We start from the raw sequence: 26,721 nt of genomic DNA on the forward strand, positions 1-26,721 counted from the left end.
GGGCAGTTGTTTCCTCCGTGGTGTCCTTCCACAAACACCATTCTTGTTCTTGTGTTTTTCTTATGGTGGACACATGAACAGAGATTTTTGCAAGCTCTAGAGATTTCTGCAGGTCTTTTGCTGTTACCCCTAGGTTCTTTCTCACCACCGTCAGCATTGCACGTTGTGCTCGGTGTGATCTTTGCAGGACGCCCACTCCTAGGGAGAGTAGCAACAGTACTGAGTTTCCTCCATTTGTAGACAGTTTCTCTTACTGCGGACTGATGAACACTCAGGTCTTTAAAAATGCTTTTGTAGCCTTTTCCAGCTTCATGCAGCTCTACAATTCTTCTTCTAAGGTCCTCTGAAAGTTGTTTTGATCAAGGCATGGTGCATATAAACAGATCTTTCTTGAGAAGAGCAGGCTCTGTCAGTAACCTGACTTTTTTTTATAAATGGGGCAGGGCCCCTCTATATCCCCCACCTCCAATCTCATCTCATTGATTGGATCACCTGTCTCCAAATAGCTTTTGTAAAAGGCATTACGCCAGATGTTCACATACTTTTTCCAACAAATACATGTAATATTGGATCAGCTTTCTCAATAAATAAATGAACAAGTATAATGTTTTTCTGTTATTTAATTGGGATATCTTTATCTAGTCTTATGACTTGTGTAAAGGTCTGGTCACATTTTAGGTCATATTTGTGTGGAAGTTGAGAAAATCGGCCTTTTCTCCATGGAGCAACAGAGGATGAGAGATGACCTGATAGAGGTGTATAAGATGATGAGAGGCATTGATCGTGTAGATAGTCAGAGGCTTTTTCCCAGGGCTGAAATGGCGGCCACAAGAGGGCACAGGTTTAAGGTGCTGGGGAGTAGGTACAGAGGAGATGTCAGGGGTAGGTGTTTTTTTACGTGGAGAGTAGTGAGTGCACGGAATGGGCTGCTGGAAACAGTGGTGGAGGTGGATACAATAGGGTCTTTTTAGAGACTTTTGGATAGGTACATGGAGCTTAGAAAAACAGAGGGCTATGGGTAACCCTAGTAATTTCTAAGGTAGGGACATGTTCAGCACAACTTTGTGGGCTGAAGGGCCTGTATTATGCTGTAGGTTTTCTACGTTTCTAAAATTCTACAGGGTTCACAAACTTTCTAGTACCACTGTAATCCTAATAAGACAGTGACAAAACTAAACGAAATGTTATAGTTAAGACACATTTCAGCTGTAACTATGTGTTCATGATAAGCACCGGCAGATATTGCACTAAAGTATGCCATCCAGTGTTCTTCTCCCTGAATCTGGTCTATAATCCTCTCTTATTTATTCGCCAGAATCTTCTGTAGCACATTTATCTATTTCCACTATCATGGATGGGTTTCAACAATAATTTGTGGCAGAGGTTTCTGTACTCCAATTACGAAGGGGGGAAAAAATCATATTTTTCTCTCCAATGCTTCCTCTAATTCTGTTTGTGATCATTTTTGGGAAAGGATCCAGCGGGAAGATGAGAAGTTGTTTTTAAGCGGCCAGTCGTGATCTGGAATATAATACATTCAATACTAAGACCCAAATGGGAGTGAGACATCTCCTGAAAAGCAAAACTGTTTTCAGAAATACAGGGAAAGAGCTGCCGGGGGAGATGGGATTAGGAAAATACTCCTTAAAGAACCAGCAGAGGCTAAACAGCATCCATCAAGACTGTAAAATTCAAAGATTTTAAACTTCCAGCCATTTTGTTAAAACCTTACTAGTGGAAGTGGCGGGTTGGGGTTGAAACAACAGAGATTTACTTACTTTAATGTAGATATCTTTTTAACATCATGGTCAGCAGCAAAGCTACACTCTAATTTCCGAATTCTCTCTCTAACTATGACCCATTTCTATCATAACTTATTGGGCTTTCCTTCCCCTGTCATTATTGTCCAAATATTTAGCAGAACATTTCCTACCCAGAAACGGGGACGGCATAGTAGCATAGCAATTGACACAATGCTATAACAGCGCTAGCGACCCTGGTTCAATTCCCGCTGCTGTCTATAAGGAGGTTGTATGTTCTCCCTGTGACCATGTGGGTTTACTCCAGGTGCTCCAGTTTCCAGCCACATTCCAAAGACATACAGATTGTTAGGTTAATTGGTCACATGGGCAGTGTGGGCTCCATCTTAAAATAAAATAAAACTGCAGATCAGCCTGTCTGTATAACCCACTTATCTTCTCCTGATCACAACACAAAATGCTGGAGGAACTCAGCAAGCCGGACAGCACCTATGGAGTGGAATAAACAGTCGACATTTTGGACTGAGACCCTTCAACGAGTGTCCTCATCGAGCCATTGCAATCCTCTCAAAGCACTTCATCACAGTAGCTGCAAGTGCTGCCTGTCAATAGTCATTAACACAGCTCAGCCAGCTCCTCAGAGTGCTCATCTTTTCCTGAAGTGTATGATTAATGCCCCACTTGCTTAATTGGAAATTTTTAATATGCTTCCATCAATCCCTAAAGCCACTAAGTTTGCACCAACACCGACACTGCAACTTTTCATTCAAATAAACTTTCCCTCATCATCATCTCTGCTTTCCAAGCATCCCTGTATCCATACTCTCCTTAGTTTCACGTCTTCACTTGAGTCGATGGTTCTTCGATACCTCTCCCCACTATTAGTTTACCTTCTCTCTTCTCAGCAGCTTTATCCCTGCTTCATATCACTACAGAGCCTGAAGAAAAATACATATAAAAACCCTTTGTATGTTTTGGTAATCTTCTCTCCTACTGCCACTGGAAATTTCCTTTCAGACATCCTTACATTGTTTCTGTATTACAACCTGCTCAAAATATTCATATCAGCTTCAAATTCGATAGAATCTCCCAATTTATTCATAGAAGCCCAGCGATCCATGGAATTCATTTGTAACCTTCCTTGTGCCTGATCTACACATTCTCTCATCAAATGTCCACTCCAATTTAGCTGGGTGGGTTTCCTCTATCCCAGCATTCCTTCTCCTTTATTACATTCCTGTTCCATTGTGGCACTGAATATGTTTACATTGTTGTTACTACTCCCCAGTGCTTCTCTACCTTAGCCACACTGCTTACTAATTTACTCTCAGCCAAGTCATGCTTCACGCCTCGCAAAAATAACAGCGTCTGGACTGAATCTTACTTTCTGAGCAAAAATCTATTTCCTTTTCCAATCCATTGCTACATATTTAATATTGTTTACATTAGTAATTCAATGATTTATAGGTGTCCCATTTAACAAAAAAATTTCATCCCCAGTTCTGCACCCTAGTTTGATAGTCATGAAGCATCCTCACTCAGATGGACAAGTTCTTTGCATTCCACCCATCAACCATCTGCTTCAGGATTTAGGTGAGAAATACTTATGTAGAGCAAAATGCCCTCTCATAGGCATTCAGATTTCTGAAGCCAACTTAATGGAACTTCATCCAGCATCGTTGGGTCAGGTATATGATGGCTCACAAATAACAGTGGAGTGCTGGGAGGCTGGGTGGGAGGATGGTTTGCTGGTGGGCTAATAGCTAGTGGACTATATAGACCAGACTCTTTGTGCATAATCGAGAGAAATCGTACAAATACGGAAGTAGGAGAAACTGTGCCCAACTTGCACCGGGGTTGGTCACAATGCTAACCTTGCACAATTTAATTTTTTGACATTCCATAACGACCTGCAGATAGCGAGACCAGAACTTGCATACACAAGTGACTTACACACGTTAAGTCTCTCTTTAAAATTACTCAGCTGTCGACTAGCTTTTCCCAGCATCGTGGCTGGGCTCAAGAACCACAACTACGATGAGACTATTCAATGCCAGCATTTGGAAATTGAAGCATGAACCAGCCTTTTTACCTCTCTCATTGTGAACACAGAGAAGTTTATCTATAAAAATTAAAGTTTTTATTAACTGAGATTTTATGCATGCTTTGAAAGGGACAACAACACTTCCCGTGTGCATCCCCACAGAATCCGATGACTATGATTTCCAGCTTGGAGTCCAGATTCAGAACATCCGTCAAAATCCTCCCCCATCCTCCACAAGAAGTTAGGCCCCAAAGGTGCCCTGATGAAGGGTCTTGGCCCAAAATGTCAACTGTTTACTCTTTTCCACAGATGCTGCCTGGCCTGCTAAGTTCCTCAAGCATTTTGTGTGTGTTGCCCCAAAGGTGTATCAGGCAGGGCACTGAAAACCTGTGCCTACCAACTGGATGGAGTGTTCAAGGACATCTTCAACCTCTCACTGCTGCAGCTGGAGGTTCCCACCTGCTTCACAAGGACATCAACCATACCGATGCCCAGAAGAGCAGGGTGAGCTGCCTCAGCAACTATCGACAAGTTCCAGTCGCATATACTGTACTGGAGTGCTTGGAGAGGATGGTAATGGCTAGAACTAACTCCTGCCTGAGCAAGGACCTGGACCTGGAACTGCTACAATTTGCCTATCGCCACAACAGGTCTACAATGGACACAGTCTTACTGGCTGTTGACTTGGCTGTTGAGCACCTAGACAACAACAAAACATCCGTTTGATTTCAGCTTGGTGTTCAACACCATCTTCCCCTCACTACCAATCAACAAACTTCAAAAGCTGGCCCTATGTACCTCCCTCTGCAACTGGATCCTTGACTTCCTTATCAGAAGGCCACAGTCAGTTCAGATTGGTATTAACATCTCCTCCTCACTGTGGATCAACACAAGCACAACTCAAGGATGAGTGCTTAGCCCCACTGCTCTACTCTCTCCACAAACAAGACTATGTGACATGGGTCAAGCACCAGCTACAAAGTCATTGATGACACCACTGTCATTGGCAGAATCTCAAAGTAATGAGGAGATGTATAGGAGTGAGATGGATCAGCTGGTGAGAACATAAAACAGGAGCAGAATTAGGCCATTCAGACCATCGAGTCCACTCCGCCATTCAATCATGGCTGATTTAACTTCCCTCTCAACCCCATTCTCCTGCCCGCTTCCTGTAACCTTTGCTACCCCGACAAATCAAGAACCTATCAACTGCTGCTTTAAATATAACTAATGGCTTGGCCTCCACAGCTATCAGTGGCAATAAGTTCCACAAATTCATCACCTACTGACTAAAGAAATTCTGTTCTGAAGGGACAACCTTTTATTTTGAGGTTCTCCCCTCTGGTCCTAGACTCCCTCACTACATTAAACATCATCTCCACACCCACTTTATCTAACCCTTTCAATATTTAGTAGGTTTCAATGAGATCACACTCATACTTCTAAACTCCAGCATGAGTACAGGTCCAGAGCCATCAAATGCTCCTCACGTTAACCTTTTTATACCCAGTATCATTCATGTAAAACTCTGAACCCTCTCCAATGCCAACACGTCCTTTCTTAGCGGCCCAAAACTGCTCACAATACTCCAACTGTGGTCTGGCCAATGCTTTATAAAGCCTCAGCATTACATCCTTACTTTTATATTCCAGTCCTTTTGAAATTAACACTATCACTGCATTTGCCTTCCTTACTACCAGATCAATTCACTCACTAATCTTTTTCACTTGTCCATTTATCCCTCCCCTCCAATCTCCCTCAAACAGAAATGCTACACCTGCCCATTCACCTCCTCCATTGCCTCCATTCAAGGCCCCAAACAGTCCTTCCAGGTGAGACAACACTTCACCTGAAAATCTACTGGTGTCATAAATTATACCTGGTGCTCCCGATGCAGCCTCCTCTACACTGGTGAAACCCAAATTAAATTGGGTGACTGCTTTGTTGAGCAACTCCGCTCCCTCCGCAAAATTTCCTGGTTACCAACTATTTTAATTCCTATCCCCATTCCTGTCCCGACATGTCAGTCCACGATCTCCTCTTTTGCCACGATGAAGCCACTCTCAGGGTGGAGGAGCAACACCTCATATTCCTTCTAGGTAGCCTCCAATCTAATGGCATAGACAATGATTTTTCTTTCCGGTGGTTTTTTCCCCCTTCACCTCCCCTTTTCTTCTATTCCCACTCTGTTCCCTTACCTCTTCTTCTCACTTGCTTATCACCTCTCCCTGGTTCCCCTCCTCTCATGGCTCATACTCTCCTCTCTCCTCTCAGATTCCTTCTTCTCCAGCCCTTTTAACTTTCCCACCCACTTGGCTTCACCTATCATCTTCTAGCTAGTCCTCCTACCCCTCCCCTCACTTTTTCACTCTGGCCAGTCCTAAAGAAGGGTCTCAGCCTAAAACATTCATTGCCATAGATTATGCCTGACCTGTTGAGTTCCTCCAGCATCTTGTGCGTGTGTTTTTTTTTTTGGAATCCTCCATTTCTGAATTCACTCCCCATTTAGAAAATAGTCTATACCTTTATTCCTTCTATCAAAATACATGACCCTACACTGTTTTTCATCTTATACTTCTCTGCCCATTCTCCAAATCCTTCCACAGATTCCCTGGACCTTAACCACTACCTGCCCCTCACCTACCTTTGGATCATCCAAAAATTGGCCACAAAACTATCAATTCCATTATTCAAATCATTAACAAATAACGTGAAATGCAATGCATACCACACCGACCCCCGCAGAACACCACTAGGCACTAGTAGCCAAACAGAAAAGGCCCCTTTTATTCCCACATTTTGCCTTCTGCCAATCAGCCAATCTTCTGTCCACTTTACTATCTTTCCTGTAATATCACGGGCTCTTGGCTTGTTCAGCAGCACCTTGTTAAAGGCCTCCTGAAAATCCGAGTAAACAACATCCACCGACTCTCCTTTATCTAAACACAAAAATACAACTGCAGATGCTGTGGATCAAAGAATACGTACACAACGCTGGAAGAACTCAGCAGGTCAGGCAGCATCCGTGAGAAAAGAGTAGCCAACGTTTCTGCCCATTCCTGATGAAGGGTCTCAGCCCAAAACATTGGCTACTCTTTTCTCACGGATGCTGCCTGACCTGCTGAGTTCTTCCAGCATTGTGTACGTATTCTCTCCTTTATCTATCCTGGCTACTGTTTGGAACCATATACAGAATATAACTCCCATCAGCGTCTTTCATCTTTGTAGTTCCTTAACTCTACCCACAAGGATTCAACATCCTCTTTCTAAGTATTTGATTTCAGATTTGGTTAAACAATAAAACCATTCCATACCCACTGCCCACCTACCTGTCCCTTCAATATGAGTGGTGTCACAGCAACTTCACACTCAACTCAACAAGACCAAGGAATTGACTGTGGCGGTGAAGAAAGGGAAGTCAAGAAAACACACAACAGTCCTCATTGAGGGGTTAACGATGGAACAGATGAACAGCTTCAGGTTCCCGAGTGTCAACATCGCAGAGCATCTATCCTGGGCTCAACACACTGATGCAATCATGAAGATGGCAGGCCAGGAGTCTGAGAAGATTTGAAACTCCACCAAAGAACCTTGACTGGTTATGTCACAACCCAGCATGGAGGGTCCAATGCACAGGATTGGAAAAGTCTGTAGAAGGTGATGGACTCAGCCAGCTCCATCACTGGTACAACCCTCCCCACCCCCACCCATCAAGAATATCTACAAGAGGCAGTGCCTCATGACGGCGGCATCCATCATTAAGGACCTCATCATCCAGAACATGTCCTCTTCACCTTGCTACATCAAGAAAGTGTACAGGTGCCTGAAGACCCACACCCATTGTTTTTGGGTGAGCTTCTTCCTCCTGCCATTACACATCTGAATGGTCCATGAACACGACCTCATTATTTCCCTTTTGCACAATTTATATTTGTAATCTGAATTATCCAAATTTCACACGTATATCTGTGTTAAGCAACCTGATCCCGAACTGCAGTTCCTCTCAGACTGAAAAGAACCAAGCAGGATTTATGTGACTCGGGAAGTCAAATCTGAAGAGTTACTGTTGAGAGGAAAGGATCAGTCATAAAGCTACAAAATGTTAAACAGATGGCTAATTAAGATGCAAGGAACAGACAACAATGTCATCTCAAATCATACAGCAACAGAAAAAAAAAACTATTTTACAACAATAATCAAATGTATTTTCTGGCAGCTATGTTATTAATGAGAAATATATTCCCATGTGAGTAATCACTTTGATAACTCAGCATTACTAGTCCTTTGTGCTGAAGCACATTCAATGCACAGCCTTACCATGGCAGATAAGTGTTAAAAACTAGTGAAGTAGATCCGTTTACAAAAAAGAAGGGGCCATGCTGAGACAAGAAGAAAGTCAGGAAAATTTCCAATTGTGACATTTTGTTCTGGTTTTCAAGATACATTTTCCTTTAATATTTTGAGTTCCTATTACTGATGTAATAGTGAGAGAGCTGTGGTAAGACTTTCATTCAGTCACACAAAGCCAAGGGATAAAAATAGCCTTACTTCTTTTTAAGCAAAAGGTTAATTTGAAAATAAGCAGCACCACACCAACCCTCCCAAAAAAAAAGCTGTTATAACTACAGATAAATACCAAACTTACTCTTGTAGTGTCTCCACGCCTTTCTCCTTGCTTTGCAATTCTTGTTTCATCTGTGCCAGCTCCCTTTTCAATCTGGAAACCTAAAAGTAAGAGTCATTTCTGTTAAACACTCCCAGATTTGGACAACCATGGGAAATTCAGAGCATCATATAGAATAGAACAGGCCCTTTGGCTTTAAGCTGTGCTAATCAAGCACAATTTTGAACTAATCCCATTTTTATTCCCGTTAACTCCCCGCCGCCCAATTCTACCATCCCCTTCATACTAGGAGAATGCAGCTTGCAACAACTAAATACCCTAGCATTCCTTACAAGTCTTTGAGATGTGGGCAGAAACCAGCCTTTCTCAATTTAATTCAGGCCATTGAAACTAAAACGTCCAGCCGACCAACCAGGAAACTGTGACAACTATTCCAGTGCTAGCATTTCGTTGTTGGCTCAATGTATTGCAAGAATATTGATTCGTAGGGAGAAAGAGCAGTCAAACCTGTTCACCAAAGACTCCCTACTGCATGTATAGATTTTAAAAAGCTGAATTAGGGTAAGCATAAGTGAAACTTTTTAGTTGGCTTTACTTTGATCCAAATTTCATAAGTTTTTGCCAATAAAGGATGCTGGCAGCTTTCTAATTGAGATCAGAGTAACACGGCCACTGGCACCCAGTCAATTTTGCTACTGACAAGTAAAGCAGTTTACTTTACAAGCATTGTGAATTGTGTCTTTTGGCATAGAATACATGACTACATTGTCCCTTGTATGTAACTTGAGTGTTCCAAATTCCTGGATTAAATTGCATAACTAGGGAGAATGGGAACATGCTAGGAAATAATGGAGTGAATGGTAGTTGAGGAGATGATAGGAGGGAGAATGTTGATCTAAAGTAGAAGATACTGAAAAGCTCTAAATACAGAAGCAAGTGATTGAGAAATGGAAGCCAAGTTACAACATAGAAAGATTGAAGTATTGAGTCTTAATTTAGGTGGCAAACTATACAACTCAATAAAGGTCTGGTAGGGGGCAATTCTTTAATATTTATTGATGTTTATCCAGCTTGGTAAATAAATGATTTGGGAGCAATAAGGCACAAAATATATTATCCCAAATGAACTTGAGGCTTTACTGACATCATTCTGATTCAGTGAGTAGCAATACTTCAGATCAGCAACTCAGTGATGTTACACTAAGAGTCAGTCGGTGAAATTTATTATTTGGTTAACTTTGCCAATCCAATCCCAGTTACAACACAAATTGAATTGCAGATTTTCATCACATCACATACATGTAACATACCATACACTGGTTGCTTCTGCATTGTGAGAAATGCTGTATACTTGTATAGTTCTGTTCATTATGATGGAAAGGTAAACAACATTGACAGGCTGAAAGTTGCCAATTTTTTGTCACAGTGCAGAAGCAATCTTTGATGCAAATACTCGAAGTGGCTACAAAGGAATGAAACTTTGCTTGTTTCATCACAACTTAACACTGTGGAAAGGAAACTCTGGCCACACAGTACCTTCTACTTGCTGGCTAAACTCTGCAGGCCAGCAGTCAATCTGAGAATCTCCAAGATTATTTTGGGATGGATGCAAAATTGGCCATAAACTACTCACTTAATCTGGTAATCTGGACTTTAAATGAACAGTAGAAATCTGATCGGGACCACATGCAAGTTATTATGAAAGGTTTGTTAAAACTTCAAATGTTACATGAAAGAACTCTTAAAACTATGGTACAATTACTGTTTTGAAAATACATTGCAGTTGCCTCACGTCAACCAGGCCACTGCTGTGTTTATTTTCACAATTCTTCATTAAACTTGAAGTGCAACTTCCAGCTTGTCAATGGTGTTTGCCTTTTTGTCATAGTGTACAGAACTATACAAATATAGCCTTCACCCTTCCATTGTAAACTTTACAGCTAGAAGTTTATTATTCAGGACACAGTATATCATTTCATATTGTTTTGCCTTTAAAGTCAAGTTACGGTTCTTGAAAATAGTTTTTGATGTTTGATACATGAAAAAATATGTACGTAAAGTGTTCTTACCACCTGAACAACAGGTATACCTCTTTGGATACTGTCAGGTGGGATGACCTAACAAAGGAAAGTCACAGTCTGCCTCTATAACTCACAGGGGAAGTTGGGGAGGGGATAGAAGAAGAAGCATGCTGTAGTGATAGATTTGTTAGTTAGGGGAATGGACAGGAGGTTCTGTGGGCAAGAATGAGATTCCCCAATGGTTTGTTGCCTTGCGGGTAGCAGGGTCCAGGATAGTTCGGATTGAATCCTCAGCATTCTTAAGTGGGAGGGTGAACAGCCAGAAGTCATTGTCCATGTAGGTACCAGTGACATGGGTAGGATAAGTGATTCAGTTCTGCATAGGGAGCTTGGAGAATTAGTTGCTAAGTTAAAGGGCAGACCTTCAGGGTTGTGATCTCAGGACTGCTACTTGTGCCATGTGCTAGTGAGGCCAGAACAAGGAAGACTATACAGTTTTTTACTTGGCTAAGGAGTTGGTCTAGGAGAGAGGGAAGATTTTTGAATCATTGGGTTCTCTTCCAGGCAAGGTGGGACCCTGTCCAAAAGGGTCATTTGCACCTGAAATGGGGGGGGGATTAATATCTAGTGCAAAAATTTGTTAATGCTGAATGGTGGGGTTTAAACTAGAGTTGCAGGGGGATGGGAACCAGAGTGCCAGAACAGTTAGTGGACAAGTTGTGGAGCCAGATGTTGGTAAGACCTCAGACAAAGGTAGAAATAAGGTTGAGCATGGCGCGACTTGTGTCCTGAGCTGCGTATATTTCAATGCAAGTAGTATTGTGGGAAAGGTGGATAATAGTACTGAAGATATTGGAGTATAAAATATTATGGAGTATAAAACTTGTATTATTTGCTGTGTAACCAAAACTATGTGAAATGCTAAAGACAATGGTGTGTTAATATATGCTAATGAGAGGTAGCTAAGAGAGGTGGTCAGCTTTGAAGTTTGCTATGTGCTCTGCATGTATCCAATTGAATGTAGACGACAATGGTGTGGTAATAAAAGGTAGCTAAGAGATGTTTTGCTTTGAACTTGTCTGCTGTGTAACTAAAGCTATGTAGTCAGCCTTGATGTAGATTATGTAGTTTGAACTTGTTATTTGAAATCTTAAGAATGTAGGAGACAATATGTGTTAATAAAAGGTAGCTAAGAGATGTAGACTAGAACATGAATAAGTCAATAGGTAAAAACAATAGTGGCGGATGTACTTGTGATATGCACCTGTAGACCGCTTGGATATGTTAATGCAGCTAAACCAGGAGATTGCTTTAAAAAGCTGCTGTGTCCGAGAATCGGTAGACAATCAGCGACTAGCTCAATGACAGTCTCAGCTTTGATTTGCAAATTAAAGTTTAACCCTTCTTGAAGAATCTTCTGCGTCTCCTGGTCATTTGTAAGGCACGAAAAACCACGACAAAGATGAGGTAGCTGGTTTACAATCGGAGGCAGTGTGTAGTGCGAAGAGGCTGTTGATAGGGCAAAATTGCAGTCAGCAGGATGAGCTGCAACATAAAAGGCGGACAAAATGGAAAAGGCTGAATAGGACTGAAGGTGTATTTGAATGCATGCAATATACAGAATAAGGTAGATGAACTTGTAGCACAGTTACAGATTGGCACGTATGATGCTGTAGTCATCACTGAATCATGGCTGAAAGATGATTATAGCTGTATCAAAAGGACAGGCAGGAATGCAGAGGGGGCAGCATTGCTCTGCTGGTAAAAGATGAAATCAAATCACTAGAAAGAAATGACGTAAGGTTAGAAGGTGTTGAATCATTGTGGATAGAGCTAAGGAACTGCAAGGGTAAAAAGACCCTAATGGGAGTTGTATACAGAACCTCAAACAGTAGTAAGGATTTGCACCTAGAAATCATAACGGGAGACAGAAAATGCATGCCAAAGGGGTGATGTTACAATAGCTACGGGGGACTTCAACACACAGGCAGGTTGGTGCTGTATTCCAGGAGGGAGAATTTCTAGAGCGCCTATGTTTTGGCTTTTTAGAGCAGCTAGTGGTTGAACCCACTACAGCATCATCTATTATGGATTGGGTGCTGTGCAATGAACCAGAATTGATTAGCGAGCTTAACGTAAAAGAACCTTTAAGGGGAGAAGTGATCATAAAATGATCAAATTCACCCTGAAATTAAAGGAGAAATGAGAGTCAGATGTATCAGTATTATAGTGGAGTAAAGGGGATTACAGAGTCATGAGAGAGGAGTTGGCCAGAACTGATTGGAAAAAAACACTGGCAGGGATGATGGCAGAGCTGGAATTTCTGGAAGCAACTCAGAAGGCACAGGATATATACTTCCCAAAAAGGAAAAGGAAAGATGACACAACCGTGGCTAACAAGACAAAGCCAACATAAAAGCCAAAGAGAGGGCACATAATAGTGCAAAAATCAGTGGGAAGTTAGAGGATTGAAATGCTTTTAAAAACCAGAAGTCAACTAAAAAAGTAAAGATGGAATACAAAAGTAAGCTGGTCAATAATAATAACAAGGATGCCAAAAGTTTCTTCAGATATATAAAATATAAAAGAGAGGCAAGAGTGGATATCGGACTGCTAGAAAACAATGCCAGAGAGGTAATAATGTGAGAACAACAAAATGGCAGACAAAATGAGTAAGTACTTTGCATCAGCCTTCACTGTGGAAGACACTAGCAATATGGTGAAAATTTCAGGTGCAAGGGAGCATGATGTGGGTGAAGTTACCATAACTAGAGAGAAGGTTCTTGGGAAACTGAAAGGTCTGAAGGTAGATAAGTCATCTGTACCAGATGGTGTACACCCCAGAGTTCTGAAACAGGTGGCTGAAGAGATCATGGATGCATTAGTAATGATCTTTCAAGAAGCTCTAGATTCTGGAATCATTCTGGTAGACTGGAAAATCGCAAATGTCACTCCACTCTTCAAGAAGGGAGAGATACAGAAGAAAGGAAATTATAAGCCAGTTAGTCTGTCTTCAGTGGTTGGGAAGATGTTTGAGTCCATTATTGAGGATGAGGTCTCAGGATATTCTGAGGCACATGACAAATTAAGCCATGGTCATCACGGTTTCCTTAAGGGAAATTCTATCCTCACAAATTTGTTAGAATTTTTTGAAGAAATACCAAGCAGGACAGACAAAGGAGAATTGGTTGATGTTGCATACTTGGATTTTCAGAAAGGCCTTTAACAAGGTGCCACACACGAGACTGCTTAACAAACTAAGAGTCTATGGTATTACAAGAAAGATTCTAGCATGAATAAACCAGTGGGTGATTGGCAGGAGGCAAAGAATGGGAATAAAGGCTTTTCTAGTTGTCTGCTGGTGACTTCTAGTGGTGTTCCACAGAGGTCTGAGTTGGAACTAATGATTTGGATAATAGCTTTGTTGTAAAGTTTACAGACGAAATGAAGATAGGTGGAGAGGTAGGTAGTTTTAAGTAAAGAGGCTACAGAAAGCCTTAGACAGATTTGGAGAATGGGCAAAGAAAGGGCAGAGGGAATACAGTGTCGGGAAGTTTCGGGTCATGCACTTTGGTAGAACTGAAGGGGTTGTCTATTTTTTAAATGGAGAGAAAATACAAAACACAGAGGTGCAAAGGGACTTGGGAGTCCTTGTGAGGGATTCTCTAAAGGTCAATCCGCAGGTTGAGTCTGTGGTGAGGAAGGCAAATGCGATGTTAGCATTCATGTTAGCAAATAGGCCAAATGATCTAGTTCTACTTCTACATCTTATGGTCTTAAGCTTTACACCCTTATTCAATGTGGAAAAGCACACCACCAGTTTGTGGTGACAGTTTGGATTCTCTGTTTTCAGGGTAGAATATAAAAGCAAGGTTGTAACGTTGATGTAACGTGAGACTTTATAAAGCACTGGTGAGGGCTCACTTGGAACATTGCGAACATTTTTGGGCCCCTTATCTAAGAAAAGATGTGCTGAAACTGGAGAGGGTTCAAAGGAGGTTCATGAACATGATTCCAGTAATGAATGCCTTGTCATATGAAGAACGTTTGATGGCTCTAGGCCTGTATTCACTAGAATTCAGAATGGTAAAAGGCCTTGATAGAGAGGATATGGACAGGATGTTTCCTATGTTAAGAAATTCTATGACCAGAGGACACAGCATCAGAATAGAGAGGTGTCCATTTAGAACAGAGATGAGGAGGAATTTCTTTAGCCAGAGAGTGGTGAATCTGTGGAACTCTTTGCCACAGGCAGCTGTGGAAGTCAAGTCTTTATGTGTATATGGAGTTGAGGATGGGGAAAAAAGGATCAGCCATGATTGAATGGTGGAGCAGACTCAAAGGGCTAAATGGTCTAATTCTGCTCCCATGTCTCATGGTCCTGTATTTAAGGTTGATAGATTCTTGATTTTTCAATGCATGAAGGGATAAGAGGAATGGGGCTGAGGGGAATATTGGATCAGCCATGATGAAATGGCAGAGCAGACTCGATGGGCCAAATGGCCTAAGTCTGCCCCTACATCTTATGGTCTTGGGCCTTGCACCTTTATTCAATGTGGCGAAGCACACCTTCAGTTTGTAGTCACAGCTTTGGATTTTCTTTTTTCATTCCAATACCTCACTTCTTTTTGAGAATGATCAACTCTTGCTCAGAGTTTCACAAATGCCAGAACATTCCTAATCTTGAGTCACATTGTTGTTTTGTGAGACTCATAGAATACTGTGATGGATTACAGTTCACCAGACACTAATCAATTTTTTCCTTCCCTGAACAGGGTCTCCACAACTTTTTGCACTCTCTTTCCCCTTTAGCCTTCTATAAGAACAATAAATTAATCATCAAAGGGAAAATAGAACAAATTTCATATGGTTCACACTAACAGGCAAAATCTTTAAATATCAGGCCAACAAGAAAGCTAACTTTTTACTAATCTTTGCAAATTCTGTCAGCCTTGTTTTATAACTTATAAACTAAATCTTGTTAACAGCTGAATGCACCTTGAATATCCCAACAACTTTTAGAGACATCAAGTCAATAAAGTGAGCAGAGAATCCCAAAAGAAAGTAACTACAGTGTCCGAACATCCTTGTTTTCTTCTGCATTTACTGATCAGCCTAAACCTTTACATTCTATGAAGTTTTCAAATATTTGATTAAATTACCAATGCCTTTTATTTACCTAGAATCGTGTACACAAAAAGGTTATTTGGTCCAGTCTGCGATTGCTTTTTGTGAAAAGGATCAAATTCTACCTATGACTGTTCATATTCTTCCCTTTCAAACAACAATCGAATTCACCTTTAAATATCACTTCTAAGCTTGCTTCCATTGCTTTTTTCAAATATACAGTATACGCTAGATACAACAAATGTATCCTCAACTTCCCTTTGGTTTTCCCTCTGCCAGTGAAAGCACTCCCCCTTTTGTCTAATCCTAACCAAATCACTCACAGCTTTGAGCACAAAGCAAAGCGCCAGTTGACCTGCTTTGTTTGAGGAACAGAGTCACATGGACTTGTTGGGCCAAAGGACTTACATCCACACTACAACTCTAACAATCTCGGTTTCTCCTAGTCTCTCTGAAGATACTCACCCATCACACCATTCTGGAAAACCTCAATAAACGTTCGCTCAGAATAGTGCTTTTAGCCCTTGGAATTGCCCGTAAGTCACTCACAATAATCTCAAATGGCTTTACAACATGGAGGGAGGAAGCACTTTGATTTACACTTGACCAATCCATTGCTCATTCTAATCCAGCTGAGATTGACATTACTGTCTGTTCCTAAGTTGATATGACACAGCTATTTCCAGCTTTATTTTATAACCTTTACACCTTCTGCCGGCTATCATGAGGGAGTTTACTAAACAAAATCAGAATATAAAACTTCATTATTCACCTCATGAAAAGAATGCTGATAACATAGACTACCTCTCTTTTCCTTCCAGGTGTGACCTAATGCATGGCTTAGACCCCAAACCTCTACAATTCCTTTCCCCCATAGATGCTGCTTGATTCATTGAATTCTTCCAGCAGATTGCTTGTCACTCCAGACTCTAGCATCTGCAGTTCCTTACTATCACGTCACTTTCCCATATATCGACAACTCTTTTGCCATTTCACCACACCTCCTTCCACCACATCACATGCCTTCCTCTTCCCCAGTTTTGCCATTGCGCCAAAGCTACTTCTCTCCAAAATGTTCCAGCCCTGGCTTTGGAATGGCTATTTCATTTCTCTCTCGATGGACACTGCAGGACTTGTTGAGTCACACAGCAATTTCTGCTTCTACTTTAGTCTTCCAGGATCCACAGTGACTTGGTTTAATTTACGAAGCCAGTTTGGCTTTAATTTGATATTTCCTCCAGTTATTCTGGAATCATTTGTTCCATCATAAATCCCAGAACTTTTGAGTTGTAGGATGTCAAATGATCCATCAAGTGAATTTGCCCAAGAACCCTCCTCTTACTTCTAAAAGCTGTGAAGCAACTAGTGCAGCTCTAGTCCAGCTGTTCACAGTATCACTAAGCATATATAGGCAGTCCCCGGGTTACGAACGAGTTCCGTTCCTGAGTCCGTCTTTAAGTCGCATTTGTACGCAAGTCAGAACAAGTACATACAGTATTATTTAGCATCAGTCAAACGTTTGTCTTAGTATATAGTAAACATTTTACCTTTCTATGCATATAAAACACTTAAGAAACTTATGTATTCCAATATAATTAAACCACTGCGTTGCTTAATAATAATTGTAGCTTTCATTGGGGCAGGGCCTTTCACATGCTCCATTATTCTCACTTTATCCTTTATCCTTTAAAATTGTTCCGATCGTTGACCGACTGTAGCCTAACGCTTTTCCAACGACCGATGACGTTTCACCTCTTTCCAAACACTTTATTATTTCCACTTTGTTTTCAATCATGATTGCTTCCTGTCAACGGAACAGAAACATTGCAGACGGCGGGACCCGCTCCGTTGGGTCCTAAGGACCACCGCACTGAATTCCCCAGGTCCTAGAGTTCACCGCACTGAGACAGGTTAAATGGGGCAAGTGGGGGCTGTGCTGGGTTTAGGTATTTGATCCTCCTCAATATTCTGCGTGGGAATTTATACTGGAGGTGGCAGTGTTTTTTTTTAATGAGGTCGCGTTGCAAGCTTGACATTAATCCGGCGCACTTGGGAACAGGCTGTCACCGAATCAAACTCGGGAACCTCCGTTCTCGAGCCCAGCGCTGATCTCACTGCGCCACCAGCCAACCAGAAAGGGGGGGGTGCAGTCAGGGTGAGTCTTGCTAAGAAAAATTTAAGCCAAATACAAAGCTACACAGTCAACACAGTGTCAATGGTAACGACTTAAAATGGCGGACGGCGTTCTCCTCCGTCGGTTCGTGGGTACAAGTTGTTCATAAGTCGGATGTTCGTAACTCAGGGACTACCTGTAGTGAAAAACTTTTAGCAAAGGCCTCAAAAAGTCCACAGATCTGACAAGAGAGGGTGATCAACATGGGATGGGTTTACAACCATAATGAGGTTCAGCAGCTCACTTACCCCTTCTCTTCGACTAGCAATTTCTGCTTTGATCTGGTCAGGATCATATTTCGTGTTGGAGGATGAACTTGAATACACTGTTTACAAAAAAAAAATTTAAATCAGCAACATGGAATCAATGAATGTGTGAAGTTCAAAACAACTGGAAAAAAATCAAACTACTGGCTTACAAATCAGAGCTTAGGGAACTGCTTGTGGTCAAGTTGAAGAGGAATGGGAGGTATGCCAAATTTCACACCAGCAGTTAATGCTGGAGTACCTGATGTGAAAACCAAAGGGCCTGTAGAGTGAAAGTGATGAAGGCAGTGAGTGAGTTGAGTGGAGAAACAGGGGGTATGAAAGGAAGGTAGAGGGAAAGCAGTATTGGTGGGTCCAAGAGTGAGAAGGACCATGATTCACCTGATCTCTCCTCTGGCTCAGCCATTCCATTGCAAATAGGCACAATAACTTAACCTAGACTTTTACATAAAAGACCACTAAGAACTTCTTATGATGCACGGCATCTTGAATTTTAATTCTACAATATTATGCATCTGTGCTTTTTAAAAATTCAGCTACAAGATCATTTTGTCCATGAGTCTCTGTGTGATTTGGTGGTTCTGAAATTGGAGATCTGTATCAGTTTAAATACTGATGGATTAATGTAAAAATCTAATTAGTTTACTAGTGTACATCAGGAAAGAAAAACTCTTTATCCCGCCTGGCCAATACATGACTCTTTAACTGCTCCACCACAATCAAGATCTTGTTAGCACTGAGGAATCTCAACGTACAACTAAAGGTGTTCAAGCAGGCAGCCCCACTGTTCACTTCTCAAGACAACTAAAGACAGAACAAATTCTGGCCATTTCAGCAACACCCACATAAATTAGAAGCAAGATTTCATCAGCTTAGTTACAGATCAATGATAAAGAACAAACCACATTTTTTTTGTGACCAGATTCTCATCCAGGTCAGGAAAGGTGTTTAATGGGATTGGTGTGTGTTCACTGGATGGTGAGAATGAAGCTCAAGAGCATAGGTAAAATACTCTGTGGCACTGCCTCGGATTTACAGATGTCCATCGTGAATAATATCTGAGCCCGCCTGGACTTCCAACCTATGCAAACTAATCAAACCAAAGGAATTCTAAATGGGAACAACGCACGGCTGCACAGATCAAAGATCAGCTTTAAGAAGTGCAAAGTCAGCACCTGACTGATAACTGTTTAGAGATGAATGTGTGTCACAAAGTAATGAAGGGATTAAATTGCTTCCATGGCCATCTTTTTCAATGAGAAACATTAGGGCGAAACAGGGACCACATTCTCAGGTTGTGTCAAACCCCGTATGAGATTAGAGGAGCAGTTTTTCCCCCAGTAAGAAAGGGCCTGTGGAAGAGTTTGCTGGCTCCTGAAGTGGATGCAAATTCCTCCAAGTGAGAGCAAACCCAGTTTAAGTCTAGGGCACAGACCAGCTCACAAGAGGTACATGTTGGAAAACAGTAAGTCAGCTCTTAGTTTTCATTGTCTATAGGAAAAGGAAGTGGGAGGTCACACAAGAATTCCCCAATTTATCCCTCATTAATGGTGAAGATGGAAAATGTTGGAGATACCCAGCAGGTTGGGCAACATCTGTGGAGAAGGAAGCAGTTACCTTTTCAGATTAATACAAATAACTACTTCTGACAAAAGTTGATCAACCTGAAAACATTAATTACTTCTCCCTCCTCAGATTCTAACATCTGTGGAGGTTCTTTTCTCGGTATTTTTATCCCTGATTATTTTGCCTGGCTTTCTTCCTTCCTCGGTAATTCCATTAGACCAGATGGGGTGGAGAGTAGACTGATACACCAGGCATCATGCCAGTGTGGAACAAATTGGATGGATTAGATGGTTCTTTAATGTCCAACATTAATCTTGCATCCACTGCTGTTACCTCCTACGCACTGCCAGTGGCATGCATCTGTGATTACATTCACTGACAATCAAGGCTGTCGAAAAAGCAATGGGAAACTGTCAAAAAATGCTATACTACAAACCTACTAATCGTACATTCTTTAGCTAATGTCAAAAACTGAGGCATCAGGTCCAAGAGATGGAGACAGAGAGAGACAGGCAGGGAAGGGTGGTGACATATGGACAGGGAGACAGGCAGAAAATAAAGTTTGTGAGTGAGCAATTGAGCATGAGGGACTGACTGGCTGTGCTCAGAGTGAAACTGAATGTTTAAAGGCCAACTCATCCAAGTTTAACATTAATGTCATTGTGGAATTGAGCTGATCCCCATCACCTCTTCATTCCCCGTGAATTAAGCGGATCTGTAGGTAGAAGCACAGCCAGCTGGGTGAAGCAGCCTCGCAAGCAAAGCATCTGCTTTACAGAGTATCCTATGCTAATGGGTTGCCTGTTGGAAAATACATTGAAGACTGGCATCTGAATGGCTATGTTGATACCTTTCAGTGCCAATCTCAATTTACTGAGCTTGACTCGTGCTTCTGTTTATGTACTAAACAATTCGGTTTTCTGTCTTTATCGGAGGTGAACTCTTCTGGTTCCCAACAACTCCCCAGGGTGAAAATACAACATGTGGAAGAACTGCAAAACAGTAGATAAGTAAAAGACTGCAGAGATGGTGGAGTGGCTTGCAGGGGAGGAGAGTGTGCATATTTATTTTCTAACTGCTGCAAACACAAAAACATTGGCTATTTTGGCCTCCCATTTAAACTGAGCCACACAGGCAGCGAGTCCTCCTTAAGCTTGAGGGAAGAAGTTACTTTGGTAACATGTGAAATTGACAGCTGACTGTTGAAGGTCCCGATAGACATTATGGGTCCCTAGTGGACCAGTGGAAAGTACTGGTGGGTACTCACAGCTGACGTAGGAGATACTGTCGTTCTCGCACAGGTCATGCAATTGCTGGTACTCCTCTTGGGCAAGCTCCAGCCGCTGCTTCTTCACCTGGTAGATCTCTTTCTTGGCATTCAGAGCCTCCTGGGCCACCACCAAGTACTCTTTCAGCATGCGCTCCTGTTCTCGCCGCCACTGCGCCCTTGGGTCTTCAATCTGCGTCAGCTCTGGATCACAACAACTTTGTTAGTGAAGAACCCTGAGCATCACACATCTAACATGAAGCACTGTCTCGAAAATGCTGCAACCAGGCCGTGCCATCTTATTGCAGCTACCATAGAGCAGGAGGTACAGAAGCCTGAAGTCCCACACTGCCAGGTTTTTAAAAAACAATTATTTAGCGATACAGTGCGAAAAGGCCCTTCCAGCCCTTCCAGCTTTGCCACCCCTGCAACTCCCGACAATTCCGATTTAACCGTAACCTACTCGTGGGACAATTTACAATGACTGATTAGCCAACAAACCCATACATCTTTGGACAGCAGGAGCAAACAGGAGCCACCGGGAAAAGCTCATACATTCCACGGGGAGGACGTACACACTCTTTACAGACGACACCGGAATTGAACTCCGAACTCCGACGTCCTGAGCTGTAATAACGTCGCACTAACCACCACGTTACCACTGTGCCCATTTGTGGTTGTTTCAATAACAACTACTTTTCTTGAATAAACCTGCACAATTCTAATCATTGCAGTTGAGCAACACCATGACAATTCTACACTACAATGACACTTTTCTTTGTTTTGTGGTGTTGTATAATTTCTTATCTAACTAACGATTATGCTGTATGTCTAACGCTCTGAGCCTGAGGTAACTGCAAGTAAACTTTTCACTGCACCAGTGCATGCATGCACTCATGCATCCGACAATAAACTCAACTTGACTTGACATGACTTAACAGTGGAGCACAGTGGAGCAACTACTAGAACAGCTGGCTCACAACTGCACCAACATGGGTTCAATCCTGAGCTTGGATGCTGTCTTACTCATTCTCCCCATATCCACTGTGTACTCTGTCCTCCCGTATTCCAGACACATGTGAGCTCTTCAACAAATAAGTCATTGTAAATTTGTCCCAATGTAGATAGGCAGTAGAATAATATGGCTGTAGTTAACATACATCTTAAGGTTGTTATAGCCAGGGATAGTGATAGGGACAAGCCCCCCACTACCTATTAAATGCTCCCAATGGCCTGCGACTCAAATAGCCTCTGACCACCAAGTCCATTCCTGGCCTTCACGTGTGGCTTAGCTACTGAGCCCGGTTACAGGGTACAGTTTCACCCTGGCGATGCCGTGTGTAATAAAATGCAGTAACACCCTGGCGATGATTACACACTGTTTCTACTGACAGGAGAAGGGGCAAAGTAAAAGACTGTCTTAAAGCCAGTCGCTTCGGACAGATAGGGCTCATCAAGCATGGTTGGCAGCTCAGCTAGGAGAAGGAAAACTCTGATTTCATACCTTCGCTGCCTTGCAGCTATACCCACTCATGGGGAAGGATTCAGGAGTAAACCCAGAATGAAAAATCCAGACCTGGAGTCCTTAAGGCAGTCCTACGTTGAGTTCAACACAGACTGGCAACTCCTGTGATGCTGCTGGTGCCCAAAGTGTATTGGTCTCTGCTGTTTGTTTGGGTTCATCAGATGTATGGAAAAAGGGAGCGTGCTACATGGACAACAGCTTGCTCTCCATATTTTACTGCCCTGGCCTGTGTATCTAGACAGCTAGGACCCAACATCCATGGTCGACCCTGACCAACGAAAACCTCATTTAACATGCATCTGAGAGAGAATGGAACCGATGGAATTGCTCTGAAAGTCAGCATAGATTTTGTGGGCTGAATAGTTCCTACATCACAGGGTAAAAACAAATCCGAGCAAGTTTTCCTTCCTCCCTTTTACTTAAGGCCACATTGCACCAGGCAGCCCTGATCAGTTAGCAAAGAAGCTTCTTAAAACAAGCATATGGATCATTTGGAAAAACTGCCTCCTTCACCTCATCTCAAATATTTAAAACAACATTCACTCTAATGAACCTTATTGGGTGCTAACCTATGGACAAATATTTAAAGAAACCTGCTGCCTGCATAAATAAAGGAAGATTTCTAAAATATCCCATTTATGTATGTGAATAAACCAATTACTCATCACTAGAGAGTCAAAATTCCACAGCTTTAATGCCACAGCACTGTGCTGGTACCTTCAACTTACCTTCTAAAAGAGTAATTGGGGAGGGGCAATAACTATGGGCCATGCCAGTGATGCCCACATCACATGAGCAGCAGACTAGTGATCAGTCCTGGGAGATGGTCCTCAGCCTGTGAGCTGATGAGATCCCAAAGAAATGCTGGGCTGTCAAGTAGAAGCAAGTAGAAGCATCTCAGCTCCTGTCTGAATAGTGACTTGGATCTGCTCCAATTCACCTACCGAAGCAACAGGTCTACAGCAGATGCTAACTTGTTGGCTCTTCACACAACCCTGGAACACCTGGACGGCAAAGGTTGCTACCTCAGGATGCTCTTCATCGATTACAGATTGGCATTTAATATCATCGTCACCTCAAAACCAATCAGTAAAACTCCATGACCTAGGCCTCAATACATCTTCGTGCAAATGGATCCTGGATTTCCTCACTTGTTGACCCCAGTCAGTTCAGATTGGCTAAAACATCTCCTCCACAATCTCCATCAGCACAGGAACACCACAGGGATGTGTACTTAGCTCCCTGTTCTACTCGCTTTATACCTATGACCATGTGGCTCAGTACACCTCCAACACCACGCACAAGTTTGCTGACCACACAATTGTTGTGGGCTGTATCAAAGGGGGTAATGAATCAGCATACAGGAGGGAGATTGAAAACTTGGCTGAGTGACATAACAACAACAACCTCCCTCTCACTGTCAATAAGACCATGAAACTCATAGTAGACTTCTGGAGAGGGAAACCAGAGGTCCATGAGCCAGTAATCATCAAAGGATCAGAGGTGGAGAGGGTCAGTAACTTTAAATTCCTGGGTGTCACTATCTCAGAGGCCCTGTCCTGGATCCAACATATCATTGTAATTACAAAGAAAGCACGGTCTGTGAAGGTTTGGCATATCATCGAAAACCCTGGTAAACTTCTAACTGACTGGCTGCATTACAGCCTGGTATGGGAACACCAATGGCTTTCAGCAGGAAATTTTACAAAAGGTAGTGGATTCGGCCCAGTACATCACAGGTAAAACTCACCCAACCATTGAGGACATCTACATGAAAGGTTGCCATAGAAAAGCAGCATCCATCATCGGTTATCCTCACCAACCAGGCCAGACTGTTTTCTCACTGCTGCCATCAAGTAGAAGGTACAGGGGCCTCAGGACTCACACCACCAGATACAAGAACAGTTACTACCCCTCAACCATCAGAGTCTTGAAAAAAAGGGGATAGCTACTCACATTTGAGGACTTTGCTATATTGTTAATTCATGCTTGTTAATTATTGCTATTTATTTATATCTGCATTTGCACAGTTTGCTTACAGTTAACAGGTCTTGATGTTTACTGGTTAATAGATTTGCTGAGTATGCCCGCAGAAAAAGAATCTCAGGGCAGTATATGGTGACAAGTATGTACCCTGATAATAAATTTTACTTTGAACTTGGAAAGGACTCAGTTGCCTGTATGCTAATTCTATAAACAGGCCACGTTGTCTCATTATGAGCGGAATGAACAGCAGAAACACCAACTCGCACAAAAGTACCCAAGACCTAGGAATAGATCTATTCTAGATCTAGGAATATCGGTGCATAGTTCCCTGAAGGTGGAATCTCATGTGGTGAAGAAAGCTTTTGGTATGCTACCCTTTATAAATCAGAGCATTGAGTATAGGAGTTGGGATGTAATGTTAAAATTGTACAAGGCATTGGTAAGGCCAAATTTGGAGTATTGTGTACAGTTCTGGTCACCGAATTATAGGAAAGGTGTCAACAAAATAGAGAGAGTACAGAGGAGATTTACTGGAATATTACCTGGGTTTCAGCGCTTAAGTTACAGAGAAAGGTTGAACAAGTTAGGTCTTTATTCTTTGGAGTGTAGAAGGTTGAGGGGGGACTTGATAGAGGTATTTAAAATTATGAGGGGGATAGATAGAGTTGACGTGGATAGGCTTTTTCCATTGAGAGTAGGGGAGATTCAAACAAGAGGACATGAGTTAAGAGTTAAGGGGCAAAAGTTTAGGGGTAACACGAGGGGAAACTTCTTTACTCAGAGAGTGGAAGCTGTGTGGAACGAGCATCCAGTAGAAGTGGTAGAGGCAGGTTCGATGTCGTCACTTTAAAAAAATTGGATAGGTATATGGACAGGAAAGGAATGGAGGAAGGCTGAGTGCAGGTAGGTGGGACGAGGTGAGAGTAAGCATTCGGCACAGACTAAAAGTGCCGAGATGGCCTGTTTCCGTGCTGTAATTGTCATATGGTTAAGACCAACAAGTCAAATTGTTACTGATTGAATAAAATTATAAATAAGAGAACACCAAGTTTTAGTTTTCACGCCAGGAAAGTGTTCAAATATCTAACAGCTGTATCTGCCATTAAGCGCGCCTTCTGGGGAGAGACAGAGAGGTGAGGCAGAGGATAAATGTACAACGGGCAGGATTCTGGTCTCATTCTCTGTCTGGTAGCAAAAGAATGCAAGCACTCCGAGTCATCTTGGCCACAAGTGCAGCTGGGATGACTATACTGATATGAATCAGAAGTCTAGCATGCATAGTATGACAACATTCAAATCAGAGTGGAGTTGGGAGGAAAGAGACAGTACAAATTAATTTGTTACCATATCATTAATGAAGAAACCTTTGCACCTTATGATGTAGGATTGACATCATTGGAAGGTGTACTAAGCAATGGATGGCAGAGTGGTTAAAATGTTGTGTTACAGGTCCATCATAATATAATCTACAGGTGGGGGGAGGGGCGTAGGATTTAAGCATACTCTTTGCCTCATCAGCAAAAGATGCTTGACTATCACAAACTTCTAACATCGAGATTAACCACCCTGGGAAAAATAAAATTATACTAGCCACTCTTAAATCAGTACTTCACTTGTGTTACCAACAGTTCTGGTTCATGTTCACGTCAGTCACCCACAACAGTGTGGTATTAACATAGAAGAGTACAGCACAGGAACAGGCCATTCAGCCCACAATGTTGTGCTGGACCAGCTGAAAAGCAAATCAAAAATACCCAAACACTGATCTCTCCTACCCACACCACGTCCTTATCCCTCCATTTTCTTCACATCCATGTGCCTGTCCAAACATCTCTTAAGAGCCTCTACTGTATTTGCCTCTACCACCATACCAGGAAGTGCATTCCAGACATCCAAGACTCAGTAAAAAAAACTTATCCCTCACATCCCCCTTAATGCTCTCTGGTATTGGGCATTTTTCCCTCAGGTATGACATTTAATTGTTACTGAAGGACTCAGCAAGCATTTTTGTCAATTATTCTCTGTTTAGGAAGCTGTTAATTAGTTTCAATAAAACGTTCCTTTTGTCAGGAGATAAAGGAGATGAGGGGAGCGGTGAATCAGGGACCTGCGAGTGTGATGCTGGTGGTCGGTTCTGGGCAATTAAGTCCTGGGGGAACAACTGGATGCGTGATGGTCCTCAGCCTGTGGGCTGATGGTATGCTGGGCAGTAAGTTTAAAGCAGCATATAAATAACCATGGTCTCAAATGTATGCTAAGCAACTGGTTCAATATTTTGGCTTCTAATAGATAACTGCAACGTGCAGCACAGAGGAAGTGGAGGTGCCACCTTTAAGATGAAGAAACTGAGTAGATGGGGATT

General features: G+C 42.2%; 1 protein-coding gene across 1 annotated transcript in view; it reads right to left on the minus strand.

Moving 5' to 3' along the window:
- The window catches only part of wwc3 (WWC family member 3), a 246,468-nt gene that overhangs the window by 98,785 nt on the left and 120,962 nt on the right, over positions 1-26,721 (minus strand). Inside the window, exons 3-5 of the mRNA XM_073045887.1 lie at positions 20,849-21,052; positions 17,998-18,074; positions 8,450-8,529 (exon numbers count right to left, since the gene is read on the minus strand). Of these exons, the coding sequence (XP_072901988.1) occupies positions 8,450-8,529; positions 17,998-18,074; positions 20,849-21,052 (361 nt within the window). The remainder of the gene's footprint in view (positions 1-8,449; positions 8,530-17,997; positions 18,075-20,848; positions 21,053-26,721) is intronic.

Source organism: Hemitrygon akajei, chromosome 5, assembly GCF_048418815.1.
Source record: "Hemitrygon akajei chromosome 5, sHemAka1.3, whole genome shotgun sequence".
Classification (NCBI taxonomy): Eukaryota; Metazoa; Chordata; class Chondrichthyes; order Myliobatiformes; family Dasyatidae; genus Hemitrygon; species Hemitrygon akajei.